Here is a 17,214-nt window from a genome sequence, read left to right on the forward strand (position 1 = left end):
AGGTATGGTGGTTTGTGCTTGTAGTCCCAGCACTCGAGCTGAGGCAGGAAGATCTTATGAGTTTGGTAACCTGGGGTACAGAGAGAGAGACCTTGTCTTAAAAACAGGAAAAAAAAAAAAACCCAACCCCCCCACCCCAAATCTGGCAGTGGTGGAGCATGCCTTTAATCCCACCCAGCACTTGGGGGGCAGAGGCAGGCGGATCTCTGTGAGTTCAAGGCCAGCCTGGTCTACAGAGTGAGTTCCAGGACTGCCAGCCAGGACTGTTTCACAAAGAAACTCTGTCTCAAAAACAGAAAGAAAAAGAAAAAAAATTTTTTAAAATAAGTCAGGATTTATTAATATATATAGCTCATATGAAGAATATGATTTATATGCTTATAAGCAAGATGAGCCTTAAGAAATAGGGTGGAATTAAGGATATTTATGTATTTAATCTTCTTTGTTTACTTTGAGGAGGAAGATTGACTTTTTACTGTAGACTTTTTTCCGCCTGTTTCTACTTGTTAATTTTAGGTCAGTGCCAATGTTCACAGATACTGTTTTTTTGTCTTTGTTTCTGAGTTTCCCCTACTGTTTTATAATTTAATATGCTTTATAAAGTGGAGAGCAGTGTTGTTACTGTGTGTTAGTTAGTAGATATACACTGAAATACATAGTACTTCATAAGGCTTTGACAGGTATCCTGAAATTGTATCAGATGGGAATCATGAAACAGCTCTCATCGGTTTTTTTAAAATTTCAATACATATTGAAATATATATATAATTTCAAATATAACTCTCAGGAAAGGAGTTATATTTGAGGTACTAAATACATCAAGTAGAAGGACTCTTTCTGTCCTGTTGTCTGCGTCTCAGCCTGAGTTTAATTTTCCTTGGCTTGCAGTGTTCATTCATGCTGGTCCAGTCCTCTGGCTCATCCTAAAGACTTTAGACAGGTTCACATAAACGTGACCCACAGATGGTGCCTCAGCTTAGAATTCTTTTTATTTATTTATTCATTTATTTATTTATTATGTATACAATATTCTGTGTGTATGCCTGCAGGCCAGAAGAAGGCACCAGACCCCATTATAGGTGGTTGTGAGCCACCATGTGGTTGCTGGGAATTGAACTCAGGACCTTTGGAAGAGCAGGCAATGCTCTTAACTTCTGAGCCATCTCTCCATCCCTCAGCTTAGAATTCTGTTCAACATCCTGGAAAGACTGGAGACGGATTGTAACAGTGGTGGCCAATGGAATGTCCTACCGCTCTTATATTTTGTAATTAGGTGTTTTAACTGTCTTTACCTGAGCTGTGAACTAAGTTTGGGCAAATAGAGAAAAAACGAACATGAACTATAACCAGAATTGCTTGCTTTTGGAAAGTTGATTCCGGGGAAGTGTGTGTGTGTGTCTGACTCTTATCTATACTATATGCTACACATACATAATGTACCTATAGTATAAGTATGTGTATAGTATCTGACTCTATAATATATATTATGGATACATTGTACACCTGTATGACTTTTTCTCTTTTGGAAGCAGTGCCTTACACTGTTGCTCAGGCATGCTAGAACTTAATCTTTAAAGGACTAGAATGATGGGTGTTTATAGCTAGGCCTGTTATAGATATAACTTACCCCCCCCCCCGCCCTATCTTTTTTTAAGGCTAGGCATGTTATTTTACATTTTATAGTTTCTAAAATTGTTTTTCTCACTAAAAAATCATGTGTTACAGAAAATTTGGAAATCTGGAAGGCCCAAAAGGAAGACAGAAGTTACCTATAATTCTCCATTTAGACAAAAATCGTTCTTTGTCTTGGAGAATTTACATTCTATTGATAATGTTTGGGAAAACTAGAAATAGTGTAATGTCCATGAATAGAGGCTTGTTGAATACATTTCGGTGTATCCACAGAATGGACTGTATAGCAGATTAACAGTGGTTAACTGTGGCATCTCTCTGTTCAGAACTTGGCACCTTTCCTAGTTAATTATGTAACCGTAATGACCTTGAAGCTTCAGTATCCTTATATGGTCCTTGTTTCATAGAGTGTCCCTGAATATTAAGTATAGCTTTGAGTGATGTTTGGTGCATCGAGGCCCTAGCAATAGCAGATGTGGAGCCTGAACTGGCCGTCTCCTGTGACCACATTGGTGCCCAGTCCAATTGTCATCTCAGAGGCTTCATCCAGCAGCTGTTCGAAACAGATGCAGACCCACAGCCAAATATTTGGCAGAGTTTGGGGAATCCTGCAGAAGAGGGAGAGGAAGGATTGTAGGAGTCAGAAAGGTCAAGGACACAAGAAAACCCACAACAGAATCAACTAACCTGGACTCATAAGGACTCACAGACACTGATCCTGCGTGGAACTGACCTAGATACTCTGAATATATATTATAGTTGCGTAGCTTGGTCTTCTTATGGGACTCCTAACAGTGGGAACAGGGGCTGTGTCCAAGTCTTTTACAGGTTTTTGGGAACTCGAGGGGCCAGATTCTTGATGCTGCACTGTGCTTTTTTCTCCCACCACATTCTGTGCACAGTTGTTGCATTGCTGCTTTTCCAGAGAAACCACTTTGCAATTTCTGTGCTTCTGTCAAAAGAAAAGATTATAGTCACTGGGCGTCCCTGTGGCTGGAATCAAGCTGATTGCAGCTAAGACAAGGGTTTTCATGTCTACTGGTAGATTGCTGCACTTACTAATTTAGTTCTTATTTGATCCAGTCTTTTGGAACCTGTATTTCCTTGAATGCTTTGGGATGCTCTGTATCCATGGTATAGTTGGATATAGTTCATAATATAATGAGTGTGTTGTCAAAACAAGCACAGCCAAGAAAAGTGGAGAAAGATTTATTTTCTGTAGCAAGCAAGGGAGCTGAAGGCTATTTCCAAAGCTATGCCTTTCTCGAACAAAGAAGGATGGAGGTTTTTTTTCCGTCAGCTTATATATACTCATGTGGGTAAGACTTTTAGGACTGAGTATATTCTTGGGCATGATCAATTTAAGATCATAGTTCAAGGAAAGATGGTTGTGATAGTTTGTCTTGACTATCATCTTGATTGGATTAAAGCCTAGGTAGTTAGTGATGTTCACCTGGTGAGTCTCAGAGGGCATCTCTAGAGATTAGAGTGTGAGGGTTTTGACATAAGGAAATTAATAGATACTTGATAGATCCATAATATGATGGTCTTATTAGGACGTGCTAAGTGATAGGAACTGGGGAGTAATTGGAGGAAGTGGAACCCTGAGTGTGTTCCTGTGAGCTGTATCTTGCTCTGGCCTCTTCATGTATATCTCTTCTCTCTGTTTCCTGTCTATGAAGAAACTCCTCTGCCATACATCTCTGCCACCACAATGGCAGCCATGAGACCATTAAAAACAAAAAACCAGGGTGGATGACATTTGCCAAGCACACGAGACCAGGTACTGAACACTTTGAAACCATAAGCCAAAATATAATTTGGGGAGATAGCTCAGTTGGTTAAGTTCTGGCCACACAAGCATGAGGAACTGAGCTAGGTCCCCAACACCAACATACCAAATTGAGTGCAGTGTTGTGTACTTTGCATTCTAGTGCTGGGAGGTGGAGCTAGGTGGGTTCTTGGGTTTTGCTGGTTAACCAGCTTAGCTAATGGGCATGTCCCAGGCCATTGAGAGATTCTTTCAAAAAAAGGTGAATGACATTTAAATTGTTTTATGGTGTCTTTCTATGTGTAGTTCTGAATGTATCTTCATCCATGTGCTATTGTACACACACAGGCACACATATACACTGCACACACATGCATGTGTGCACACACAGACACAAACGTACACATTGGGTATGTTTGGACAGGTTTAGCCTTGTGTCAGTGGAATTCATATTACACACACAGACACATATACACAGTGCACATACATGAATGTGTGCACACACAGACACAAACATACACATTGGGCATTTTTGGACAGGTTTAGCCTTGTGTCAGTGGCATACATATTGAAATGTTAAGATGGAAGACAGGACAGGATACACTTTTGAGCATGCTAAGCTTTCTTATAAAATTATATCTTAAAAACACGAGGGATGGGAAAGATCAAGTCGGGGAAGAACAGAGAGGGAGAACAAGGAAAGAAACATCTTGATGGAGGGAACCATTATGGGATTAGTGAGAAACAGGGCATTGGGAAATTCCCAAGAAAACACAAGGATGACCTCAGATAAATCTCTAAGTAGTAGTGGAGATGGGACGGAACTGACCTTCCCCTGTAATCAGATTGAGGACTGCCATAACTGTCACACCTTCATCGAGTAACTGATGGAAGCAGATGCAGAGATTCACAACTAACCACTAGGCCAAGCTTGCGGAGTCTAGTCAAAGAGGGAGGAGCAATAATATGAGCAAAGGGATCAAGACCATGATGGGGAATCCCAGAGACAACTGACCTGAGCTAGTGCGAGCTCACCGCCTTTGGACTGACAGCTGCGGAACCTGAACTAGACCCCTGAATTCAGGTGACAGTGGGTGGATTGGGCAGTTTATGGGGCCATTGGCAGTGGGGTCCAGGATCTGTCCCTAGTATATGAACTGGGTTTTTGGAGCTCATTTTCTATGGCGAGATACTTTTCTCAACTTAGACACAGCGGGGAGGACTTTAGTGAGGCCTCAATGTGGTGATGGGACAGACTTTCTAGGTTTCCCTCTCTGGGGAGTGGGTGGGAGGTAGGGTGAGGGAAAGGTGCAGTGAGCAGAATGAGGGGAGTTAGGGAGAACTGGGATTAATATGTAAAACTAAAAAAAAAACTAAAAAAAAATAGGAAAAGGATACTTTGAGAGTGCATAATATATATGTTTCCCCCCAAAGATGCCCACCTTGCTTAGTGGCTCAGTATTGTCTAGACACATCTCATTCCTTATTCCTAAACGGCTTACTGGCAGAGGGTTCAGTATCTTCCTAGTAGTTGTGTGAAATCCTGTTGACAATAATGCGTTATAGGTTGTGGGTTGCCAGAAGTAGCCTAGCACCTTAGCTTGAGTTCTCTAATAATTGCTTTACTACAATATTTTAAAGCATTATTTAATTATGACATAAACTATGAACGAAATCAGTATCATTGATATTCCCAACTTAAGTAGCCCAGAAAATAGAGGCTTAGTCCTGGGGGAATCTAGTCCAAAACATAGCTCAGCCAAGAGGTCAGCTAGAAGACAAAGACAAAAAGGATGCTTGTGGTTCTCTTACAGTGCAGTGCATTAAATCCATTTTGAGTTGCTGGTTAACACGAAAGACGGTCAGTATTCAGAAGGTGAGGAGACTGTACAAATGAGAACAACTAGGAGGTAGGTCTCCTTCCTTTAGTTTCTGCATGAGTCTTAGTAACTCACCTGGGTCTGTTCTTGTATCACCAGGATTCTGATCTGATGAATCCAGGAAGATATACCTTGTAATGTAAGGGAAGAGTGAATAGTATTAAGATATATAATATCCTGTCCTAATTGGATTTGGCTAGTCCTGAGGGGACCTCAACTTCCCATTTTAAAATATACCTCATCCCTGGCTTATAGGTTAAAGTTTTAACCCTATAGGAAATGGAAGTTAATAGGTTTATGTACCTATTAAGGGTTTACAGCCTCTTCTCTCAACTGATTATATTTTATTACCTGCTGATTTCCATACCAAGGAGCCCCTTCAGAGCTAGTTTTCTAGAAGGACCTTCCACATAGCATTTTATTAGTTTCTGTCTGGGGAAGCTCTGATGTGTGAGCACAGCAACAGACAGAAGTAATGACCAGCTTCTGTAAGCCTTTCCACAGTTGACCAGTGTGACCTTAAGTGTAAAATTGGGCCCTGTCAGTTTTATCAGATGACGGGGTCTCCATGCTGCATGTATCTCCCATTGTATTCCTCAAATGGTGTGTGCGTGTGTGCTGCACGTGTGTGGACACGCATGCGAGTGTTTGGAAGTCAGGTGACAGGTAATTTTGTAGGCTCTGTCTCTCTCTTTCACATTTATGTGTCTCTAGAGATTGAACTCAGGTTGCCAGGCCAGAGTGCAAACATCTGTACACACTGGGCCATCTCTCTGTCCCACCATACGCTATGCTTGAAATAAGAGACTAAAACCATTATTGTCTTAGATGTGGGTAATGCAAACCGGGGGTCATTTCTTCTAAGAGTACTCTTAAAACTTAAGCTTTTTCTGTTCTGCAGAGGAAAGCTTACTTCTAGCTGGCAAATATTGACAAAAATTAAGAGCTTCCTGGGGCCAGTAACTTGACTGTAAATCCATTTGTCAGTAATTTCCAGGCAGTGTGCCTTTGGTTTGTGTTCTCATTTCTCTAGTAGGGCGTCTTTGTTAGAGTTTCTATTGCTGTGAAGAGACCCCATGACCACAGCAACTCTTTTTTTTTTTTTTTTTTTTTTTTTTTTTTGAGACTGGGTCTTTCTCTTTGTAGTCCTGGCTGTACTGGAACTCACTGTGTAGACCAGGCTGGCTTCAAACTCACAGAGATCTGCCTGTCTCTGCCTTCCAAGTGCTGAGATTAAAGGTGTACATCACCATCGCTCGGCCACAGCAGCCCTAAAAGGGAAAACATTTAATTGGGACTGGCTTATGATTTCAGAGGTTTAGTCCATTATCAATATGGCAGGGAGCATGGTAGTGTGCAGGCAGACATGGTGTTAGAGAAGGAGCCAAAATTTCTACATCTTGATCTGCAGGCACCAGAAAGTGAACTCTGTGTCACACTGAATGTAGCTTGAGCAAAGGAGACCTCAAAACCTACCTCCACAATGACACGTTTCCTCTAGCAAGGCCATACATTACTCCAACAAGACCACACCCAATAGTGCTACTCCCTGTGAGTTTATGGGGACCAATGGTATTCAAACTACCATATAGGGCTACTGGTAGATTCCTTAAAAATTAGTTATCCTTTTGATAGTAGACACATGGGCCCATTAGTTTGGCTATGAGGTCCTTTAAATTTGGGGGTTTTGTTACTCTAAGAAGCTAGTTGTAAAGAGTTTTCTTTCCAAGATGAGTTAACTGGGTACATTCAATAACCTCTTTAAGCATCCATCCTAATTAGTTTCTATTGCTGTGAAGAGACACCATGACCAAGGCAGCTTAAAAAAGGAAGCATTTAACTGGGGGCTGGTTTACAGTTTCAGAGAGTTAATTCATGATCACCATAGTGGGAGTGTGGTGGAAGGCAGGCATGGTGCAGAAGCAGTAACTGAGAGCTTGCATCCTGATGTTTAAGGTGGAGTCAGTGAGAGAGTGCAAGACTGGGAATGACATGAGTTTTTGAAGCCTCAAAGCCTACCCCCAATGACACACCTGCAAACAAAGCCACACCTCCTAATCCTTCCCGGATAGTTCTACTAACTGGGGATTAAGCATTCAAACATACTAGATTCTCCTTCAAAGCACCACACTAATAAAACTCCTATGTCTTTTTCAGTAACCAAATCTTTTCTTGTGTGCTTAGGAAATCTGGATTGTACTGAAGGGAATCAAATAGGAGATTTTGGCCCTCTTAGTGCTCATCTGAAAGAGGAAATGTAAAGGTATCAGATTGGTCACTAACTTCAGTCTCTTAGGAGAGTTTGGACAGTTCCTCTCTTCATTCAGAATGTACACTGAGTTTTCTCCAGCTGTACTGGTGGCCAGTGGGTCCTACCCTGGGAAACAGGATCTCTCTCTAAAGCTGGCTTCTTCCTTCACTGGAGGGTGTCAGCCCCTTAGAGCAACTTGCTTTCTCATTTCCCCTTCAGTTCAGTCACATCTTTGCTGTTAAAAACCTTAAAGACGTGGAATGTCCTTCTGTATATGTGTTGCATTTATTGGTTGATGAATAAATCTATTTGAGTCAGTGACTTAGCAGAACAAAGCCAGGCAGGAAATCAGAACAGAGGTAGAGAGTAGGTGAAGTCAAATGCCATGTAGCTGCCAAAGGAGACAAACACCTTGGAACCTTATTAGTAGGCCACAGCCTTGTGGTGATACACAGAATAATAGAAACGGGTTAATTTAAGATATAGGAGTTAGTCAAATATGCCTAGGCTATTGGCCAAGCAGTGTTGTAATTAGTATATCTTCTGTGTGATTATTTGGGTCTGAACGGCTGGGAACAAAAGAGCAGTCTCCATCTACAAAAGACAATCTCCACCAGACCAGAAAAGTTAAGGCTCTGGATCCACAGGCAGCTTTTGGGGTTTTCTTTGGCAATGAGAAATGCTGAGATGAAGTAGATTTCCAGGTAGTCTTGCTACTGTGCCTCATCTCTGCTTGTCTTGTTAAACCTATAGTTCTAGTCAATCCTGTTTAGTCATCTTACTCTCTGGCAGAATCTTATTCTGTATTTCAAAATACTTTTGATTAAAAACCTTTTCAGATAGTTCTCATTAACTTCCTGTTTCTTGTCATTCTTATGATTCCTTCCTGTGCCATTTTGATTCCTTCTTTAAATTTATATATTGAAACAATACTTCAAGATCTCCAAATATGAGCCTGGTGGTGGTGGTGGTGGTGCATGACTTTAATTAATCCCAGCACACAGGAGGCAGAGGCAGGAGAAACTCTTGAGTTTGAGGCTAGCCTGGTCTACAGAGTGAGTTCCAGGACAGCCAGGGCTGTTACATAGAGAAACCCTGTCTCAACAACAAAAACAAACTAAAAAGATCTCCAAGTTCAAAACTGGAAACCACCCTTTCTCAGTAAAGAACACATTTTATTTTTCATAGTTTGATAGGTGTCTTCTGCTGGTGGTTTCCAGCATTCTTTTGTACGTGGCCCAGCAAAGTTATCTCTTGTGTCAAAACTGTGATTTGTGTTAACAGTGAGGGAGTTTGTAGAACTGGAGAGTTGAAAAAAGATAACTAGATCAAACTTTGGATTTTTTTTTCTTGGACGCAAGTACAAATTTTCATAGTATAATTGAGGAGCATACACCCATAAGTGGATAGTAGCTATAAACAAAGGACATTGAGCGTATACTTCATGATCCTAGAGAAGCTAAGGAATAAGCTGAACCCTAAGAAAAACATATAGATCCACCTGGAAAGTGGAAACAGACAAGATCACCTGGAAAAATTGGGAGCAAGGGGGTAGAGGGAGAAGGGAGGGTGGAAGTGGAAGAGGAGGGAAGAAGGAGAGGAGTGAGGAGAATTTGAGGGAATGGGATAGATGAGAAGGAAGGACAGAGATGAAAGCAAGGAAAGAGATATCTTGGTTGAGGGAACCATTATAGGGTTAGCAAGAAACCTGGCTCGAGAGAAATTCTCAGGAATCCACAAGGATGACCCCAGCTAAGACCCTAAGCAATAGAGGAGAGGGAGCCTGATCTTGACTCAGTCAGACAGATGAATATCTTAAATGTCACCATAGAACCTTCATCCAGCAACTGATGGAAACAGGGGCAGAGACTGGCATTGGAGCACTGGGCTGAGCTCCCAAAGTCCAGCTGAAGAGTGGGAGGAATGAGAATATGACCATGATGGGTTCACCCACTGAAACAGCTTACCTGAGCTAATAGGAACTCACCAACTTCAGCCGAACTGGGAAGGAACAAGCAAGCATAGGACCAAACTAGTCCCTCTGAATGTGGGTGACAGTTGCATGGCTGGGGCAGACTGAGGGGCCACCAGCCGTGGCACCAGGATTTATCCCTACTGCACGTACTGGCTTTTGGGGAACCTATTCTCTATGGGTGATACCTTGCTCAGCCTATATATAGTAGGGAGGGCCTTGTACCTTCCCTAAAGCAATGTACCTTTTTTGGATATGTTGGATTATAGTATGGTTAAGAGATGGAGTATTTTTGGGGCGGGATATTCAGGAGCTTGAAATAGGTCCCTTCTCTGGGCAGTGAACATTTGCTGTTACAGCTTATTTTGAAATGATTTTTTTTGCATTATTACATCTCATTTTCAAGTTATTACTGATATTCCCTTTTAGGAACATGACAGCATGTGAAAGTAATACATATTTGTAGTATTTGCAGAGGCCTATATCTGGGGCTCTGTGCAGAGGCGGCTTGGCTGCCCGTCCTGAAATGCCACAGGCGAGCAGTGCTGAAAGGCATGAGAGGCATTTTAATTGGTGTGGGGACAGGAAAGAACAGAGAAAGTCTAGTGGTTTGAGATCTGTCTTCGAGGGGGTAACAAGAGCTTTGAGGTTTTTGTAGAGAATGTAAATAAGCATGAGTTGTGGTTTGCCTGCTGGTGATTTCCTGAGCAGATAAGCAGTTCCGTGGTAGTACGGTTGATCATGATCTCAAGAGTGGTTCTGAACCCTGTCATGTGGTCATGCCTTCAATCCCAGCACACAGGATGCTGAGGCAGGAAGGAGTGTTACTGAAATTGGAGGCCAGCCTGGACTGCATAGTGAAACCCCAAAACAAACCAAGGTGTGTGGGGAGAGTGGGGGTGGGGAGATTGTTTCTACAAAGCTTCAGAATAGTCTTCACCCTGAAGGGAACAAATCAGTTCCCATTTTGAGAAGATCGTTCCTCTTAGGGACATAGCCTAGCCTAGGTTCTCTCATCAGGAGAATTGGCTCCATCGTGGCAGTGGGGTAATTCTGCAGAGCTGGACATCATCATCATGTGATCATCTGCCTGTGAGGCCCTGGTACTTGGCGATGGTTTGGCCTCTTGTTGTAAAGACAGTAAGCACATCAGCTGTTCTTGGAATCCGAGGTGACCTGTAGGAGGGAATGACTCAGGAGAATTCAGAAGGAAAAAAATCACAGGTAAAGATGAGTTAGAGAGGGGCAAAATGGACTTAGGTCAGTGAGTGGACCCCACTTCACAGAGGACTGTCTTGTGTACGTCTTTTATTAAATAAAAGATAATCTCTCTCATTTTTTTTTTAAAGTAACTGTCTCATTTGTTTCTCTCTTTAATATTGAAATTGTCAGTTGATAGGCAATCTTTCTTGAGACAAAACTAAGTTCTTTCTCACATCTCAAAGAATGAACATGGTAACTTATGCCTTTTAGCACTTAGGAAACAGAGGCAGGAGGATCTCTGTGACTTTGAGGCCAGCCTGATTTACATAAGCAAGTTCCAGGACATCTAGGACTGCACAGTGAGACCCTATCTCTACAACAACAAAACCCAAATTGGTTATATTTCTTTTTGAAGAATTTTTTTGTTGTTGTTTTGTCAGTTTTGCAAATGAATCAGAAATGTAAGGTCTTTAATCATGATTAAAAAATACTTGGATTAGCACTCAGGAGAGTGGCTCCTGTACCTGGCCTAGGCAACACAGTAGAGCTGGCCCCAATGATCCAGGTGTGGGAGAGCCCACCCTGGGGGCGTGAAAGCAGTAGAACCTGCCCTTTCTCTTGTCCATTGCTGCAAGGGGTGAACTAGCCAGGGGAGTGCAGGAGAGCTCACCCTGGTGGTGAGGACAAGGGAGAGCTGGCGGACCCAGAACTAGGGTTATGAGTTGGCTCACCCCTGCGTCCACCCCATCTGTGATCTGTGGGAGCATGTGAAAGGCCACTCCTGCAGACCCAAAACTGCAGGATCTCTATGACATAGGGTGACAACAGGCTATCCAAGAGAGCCCAGCGTTGATAGTGTAGCAGAAACCAGAGGCCTCAAACCAGACCGGTGACTCTTTGCAATGAACACTTGCACATAGATACATAGATAAAAGTGGTTACTGTGTGACTCTTTTTGTCACAGTACACTGTTCATGACGAAACTTTTCCTTTATTTTTTGTGGGGGGTGCTGCAAGGGCAGAAGGTGGATAAGAAGGGATGGGGAAATAAATGGGATTGAGATGCATGATGTGGAAGACAGAATAAATAAAGAGAAAGTTTAAAGAAATGCATGTATTGTATGGACTCCATTAAAAGGCCTAGTGGAGGGCCAGTGAACTGAATTCATTCCCCCAGCATACATGGTAGAAGGAGAAAAAGGAATCTCAAAGGCTGTCCTTTGAACTCCTCTGACAATCAACAGTGTGTATACCTGCCCACCCTCAAGTTTAAAAGGGAAAAGCTTAATCCAGTCATCAATTAAAGAGTCTGCCTTTGTCTTTCCCTGCAAACTAAGGCAATTGTAAAATCGCCCTCTGCCCTTTCCTCAATCTGTTCTTGTTCTCTCTCTCTCTCTCTCTCTCTCTCTCTCTCTCTCTCTCTCTCTCTCTCTCTCTCTCTCTCTCTCTCTCTCTCCAAAAAGAAAAAAAAATTGTGTTCCCTCTCTAGTTTTCAACTTTACCTCTAGCTGGTTCTTTGTTATATTTTTGTTTTTCAAGGTAGGGTTTCTCTGTGTAGCCCTGGCTGTCCTGGAACTCACTCTGTAGACCAGGCCTCAAACTTAAAGAGATCACTTGCCTCTGCTGGGATTAAAGGTGTGTGCCACTACCACCTGACTTCCTCTAGCTGTTTCTGAAGCTCTTCTCTTCCTCCCTTACCCACTCGTAGTTAACTGAGCTGGTTTTTTCCTCTCTCCTTTTCTCAATATGGCCACACTAAGTAAATCTCCTTTCTCTGCCTAAATCTAGCTTGTTGGGGCTACAAAGACCCAAGTTCTTACTCTTAAAAATTCTGGAAACATGATGATTTCTGCTATATTACTACTACCTTCTCAATGTTTTCGTTACTAGTAACGTCTTACATTAGTGTGTACATGCATTAGTTTTAATCGAATGAGCCGGAGTTACTATGAATCACTGTTGACTAAAGTCCACAGAGTACAGCAGAGTTTTTGACTGATATATAATGACATATACCCACTATTATAGTGTCATACAGAGTAGTTTCCCTCTCTGTGATGGTGAGAGTTTTTTGTTTGTTTGTTTTGTTTTTCGTAATTGTGTGTTTTTTGGTCAACTTGACACAAACTTTTGGGAAAAAGAAGCAACCTTGAAAATACCTCCATCAGATTGTCCCATAGGCCAGGTCTATGGGGCATTTATTTTCTTGCTTAATAATTAAGGTGGGAGGGACCAACCCATGATGGTTGGTACCATCCTTGGGTTATATAAGAAAGCAGGCTGAGCAAGCAGCACTCCTCTGTGGTCTCTGCCTTAGAACATCTCAGGTTGCTTTTAGTCATTGTGATCACATCAGTAGAAAGCCGGCTAGGACGGCTTCTAAATGCCCGTCTCTCATTCCCCTTCAGCCCCTGGAGTCATTGTCCATACTTTTGCCTATTTCATTATGTCATAAAGCAGAAATTACATAAATGTAGTCTTTTAAGACTGCTTTCTTTTTCTTGGAACTGACTCTTCTTGCATGGTTGATAACTCATTTCCTTTTCCAAATAAGTAATTTGTTACATGGATGTGACATACTTTGTTTATCCATTTTACTCACTGAAGAACGGCTTAGTTGCTTCCAAGTTTTGTCAGTTATGAATCATGATTTAGTCTCTTTCAAAACATTAATATAAGGTGAAAAATGAACAGCTCAGTATCTTGAGCCTTAGAGAATAAATCTTAGAGCAAAACACTTAGACTTGCATATTTAGCTTATAACCATCTTTAAGAAATTTCTATGTGATATTTGGTTGTGAAAGAAGGAAAAAGACACTGAAGAGATAAAGTAGGGGGAAGGATTACATTAATTCTGGATAATTTTTGGAAAATGAGATTTTCTGAAAACTTCATTGGAAATTGAGGTTCTAAATCCAACTGTGAGCTTGAGAATATTCTTAAAACTATTGTCACGCCTGCATAGACAGCAGGCCATCAAGTAGGTACCACTTTAAGTGCATGGGATAACGAGAGGAAGTAGGATTAACTTTTTGGTAACGAGTCAAATAGGAGGAAAGTTTTATAAAATAGAGAAGTAGTTGCTTGAGAATCAGGGTAGAGGTTAGATATTGACATTGAGATACAATTGCATAAGGTCTGTGGATAGTAGTCTTTGTTGTATTTGTGACCTACATTGAAAAAATTCTCATTAATATAATGGGAAGTTATTTATTGCGTGATTTGGAAGTCACTGATTATTTTGGTTGACAATTTTGTGGAAACTGAGGATTATAGTCATTAGTAAACTATGCATCCATTTGAATGTCTAAAATTTTGTTTTAAAATATTTATTTAAATAAATTTAAAATACTAATATATAAGGGCCACCAAATACCTTAAAGTATTACTGCATTCTCCTGCTGATTTTCAAGTGAAGATTTTTCTGTTATGGTAGTGCCTTTGTGGTTACATCTGTCAAGGATTCATGTGTGATGTATGCTGTAGAGAGCTTTCATGATGGCGTTGAGTGCAAGAGCGTGTGTGTGTTCATGGAAGTGGATGTACACGTGTACATGTGTATGTAGAGGTCAGAGGTCAACTTGGGGTGTCTTTCTAGATCATGAGTACCTTGTTGGAGCTAACTGGTTCAGGAGAGTCACTGCTGAAGGCTATCCATGATTCAGTAGATGTCCTAGCCTTATGGGCAGAACTAAGGTGACTCAGCCAGTGGATTAGAAACGGGTGTATAAAGTAGAGCGGGAACAGTCGTGTGGGGTTAATTGGAGGGATTAGAGGAGAGGGGATGGAGGTAGGTTTGACCAAAACACCTTGTATGCATATATGAAATTTTCAAACAATATGAACAATTATAAAAGAGTTTGGTTAATAATATGAAAGGCTGGAGAGAAATTAGGATCAGATTATGGGATGCTCTTATTACCTGGGTATGAGGACATTGTCACTTAAGTAAAAATAGGAAGTAGTTTTCTGGGGGCATAAATGAGGAGGTAGTAATATTATAGAAGAAAGAAGACTTTTTTCTTCCAATTCTTAGCATAGGTTGATTTATAAAATAGTTTAGAATTTATTTTCAATCTTTACATTTTAACTTATGTATATATTTTATAACTTATACGATATCATAGATTGTATTCCTAAAATGTCACATTAGAAACCAGCCATGTAAAAAATTAGCTGTACTGCTTGTATCCTCCATCAATATTAAAAGATGTTATAGTGAATTTGAGGACAACCAGGACAATGTAGTGAGATCCTGTCTCAAAAAAGTAAAAACGAAAAAGATGTTATAATTATAAGCAAGAACCAAATTGTTAAGATTCTTTATGAATTTAGCCTTAATATGCCTAGACGTTATTTTATAAACAAAATTTTAATGTACTTCCCTTCATTATAAATGTTTTATTTTCTTAAATATATCTTTATCTATCTATGGTGTGCATGTGTCTGTAATGTATTATTTCTTTGTTCTAGAACTGTTGCTGCTGAAGTCAGAAAGCAGATCTCTGCACAATACAGTGGTTCCCCCCAGCTGCTCAAAAACCTCAACATAGTTGGCAATATATCCCATCACACCACAGTAAGTAGCACATTCAAGCCATGGAGTGTTACAAGTGCATTCTTGAGGAGACCATGAAAAAGTACTGGAGAAGTCAGTATACTGGGTTCTACACTAGTGTTAGCCTTCACTGTTGCCTACTCATTCTTGCCTTTCAAGTTGACAGAGGGTTATGAGGTGCTAGAGAAGTGCTGGTGTCCTAGTCAATTCCAAAACTCTACAGCAGGACTTAATCAGTGCTGGGCTTTTATACGTAGATTCATTATGTGAAAATACTAGACTCTTCTACAGTTAGGCATTGAGGGTAAGCTCTATGTGGGTTCGTAGCTCTGTCCCTTTTAATAGAAGGGAATAGTTATTGAATCATTGTAGGCCAAGCATCATAAACATAAATAAATCATAACCTATGAAAGAAGCTATCACGAGATAGTAATTTTTATTTAAACTCATATTTATGTTAGGAATATGAATTAAAACAAACTTTCATTTATCTTAAAATTATAGTACTTTAAAGTTCAAGTGTGGGAAACTAGAAAAGTGTATAAAAGGGGACAGAGTGTCTGGGCGTGGTTTTGTTTACTGTAATCTGAGAACACTGGAGTGTCTGGGCGTGGTGTTGTGTCCTGTATTCTGAGCACACTGGAGATGGAGGCATGGGTATGATACATGTGAGACACTAGCTTAAACACGAAACACAAAAGGTGGGATTCTACAGTTTTTACATGTAGCTCAGGAAACATACTGATTATTGAACAAACATTATATGCCAGTGTGAAAAAGAGTTTGATTGACCTGTTATAATTGTTTGTGTTACTAAACCTTAAAGCAGGAATTTACTTTTATGAGCAGCAATATGCTGGTTGGAAGTCTAGCATACATGAATTTCTGGGTGCATGGGGGTAGTCCCACGTGTATGTTGTTGGTGATGTTAGCTCTTTGCCTTTCATCAGCTATTGAAGATCACGTAGCCAGACACCCGATTTGTTTTTATGAACTATAACTCATGCAATCTGTTTTATGCTCCCCATTCTGATTACATCTCTCGTCTTCTCATTCTGGTTTCCTGATTCCAGCTATCCTCCTGACTGAGGATTCACACACCTCAAATCCACTAACTTTTTACTGTCCTTGTCCCTTGATGTCCTCTTCAGTTCTCACAAAGAACTTAGTTTTTGAGCATTGTGTAACTACTCTGTTGCATCCACTCCTTGATTTCTTTAATCTTCTCTCGTGTTATCTCACCCCTTGGCACAACCTCAATGCTGTTTAAATCTGGGTGTCCACTTATTGTACCCCGGTATCCAGGAGTGTGGCTAGAGAAGATGCTCAGCGTTGTTGACTAGAGTAAGTTTAAACTTAAGAGCAAGGGTTAGTCCAGTGATTTGAGCGCTTTCACAATTCTCCCTTAAAAAAAAATAGCATCTTTTAAAAATTTGTTCTTTACTTACTAATTCAGCCTGTCAGGATTCATACTTTTTTTTTTTACTTTTTTGTTGTTGCCTGACCTTTTCTACCAGTCCCCACTTTCCAAATCTTCTTAGCAGCAGTATTTTTTCAGAGGGTGTGTGCAGTGCTGTGTGGATTAAATTTCTCTTTCAGTTTCTTCGAAAAGGTACTTGTTGATCATGAAGTCTTCAGACACCCTGAACTAGATAGAGTACTGAACACACTGGCACTTTCATTATCACACATAACTACATCAGCAGTAATGTCTTGCTGTCATCTACAGTCGGGCGTGTGCTGTTTCCTTATTGGTTTTATGATTTTTTAAAAAAAATATTTATTTATTTATTATGTATACAGTATACAATATTCTGTCTGTGTGTGGGTGTGTCTGCAGACCAGAAGAGGGCAGCAGACCTCATTACAGATGGTTGTGAGCCACCATGCGGTTGCCGGGAATTGAACTCATGACCTTTGGAAGAGCAGGCAATGCTCTTAACCACT

The 17,214-nt window shown here is 40.8% G+C and overlaps 1 protein-coding gene across 7 annotated transcripts in view; it reads left to right on the forward strand.

The window, feature by feature from the left end:
- Dock7 (dedicator of cytokinesis 7) overlaps positions 1-17,214 on the forward strand; it is a 185,533-nt gene that overhangs the window by 15,436 nt on the left and 152,883 nt on the right. For all 7 annotated transcript variants that reach the window (XM_050136364.1, XM_050136365.1, XM_050136367.1 and 4 more), the window contains exon 2: positions 15,183-15,288. In XM_050136364.1, the coding sequence (XP_049992321.1) occupies positions 15,183-15,288 (106 nt within the window). The remainder of the gene's footprint in view (positions 1-15,182; positions 15,289-17,214) is intronic.

Source organism: Alexandromys fortis, unplaced genomic scaffold (genome assembly GCF_014885135.2).
Source record: "Alexandromys fortis isolate MF-2015 unplaced genomic scaffold, M_Fortis_MF-2015_v1.1 scaffold_13, whole genome shotgun sequence".
NCBI lineage: Eukaryota > Metazoa > Chordata > Mammalia > Rodentia > Cricetidae > Alexandromys > Alexandromys fortis.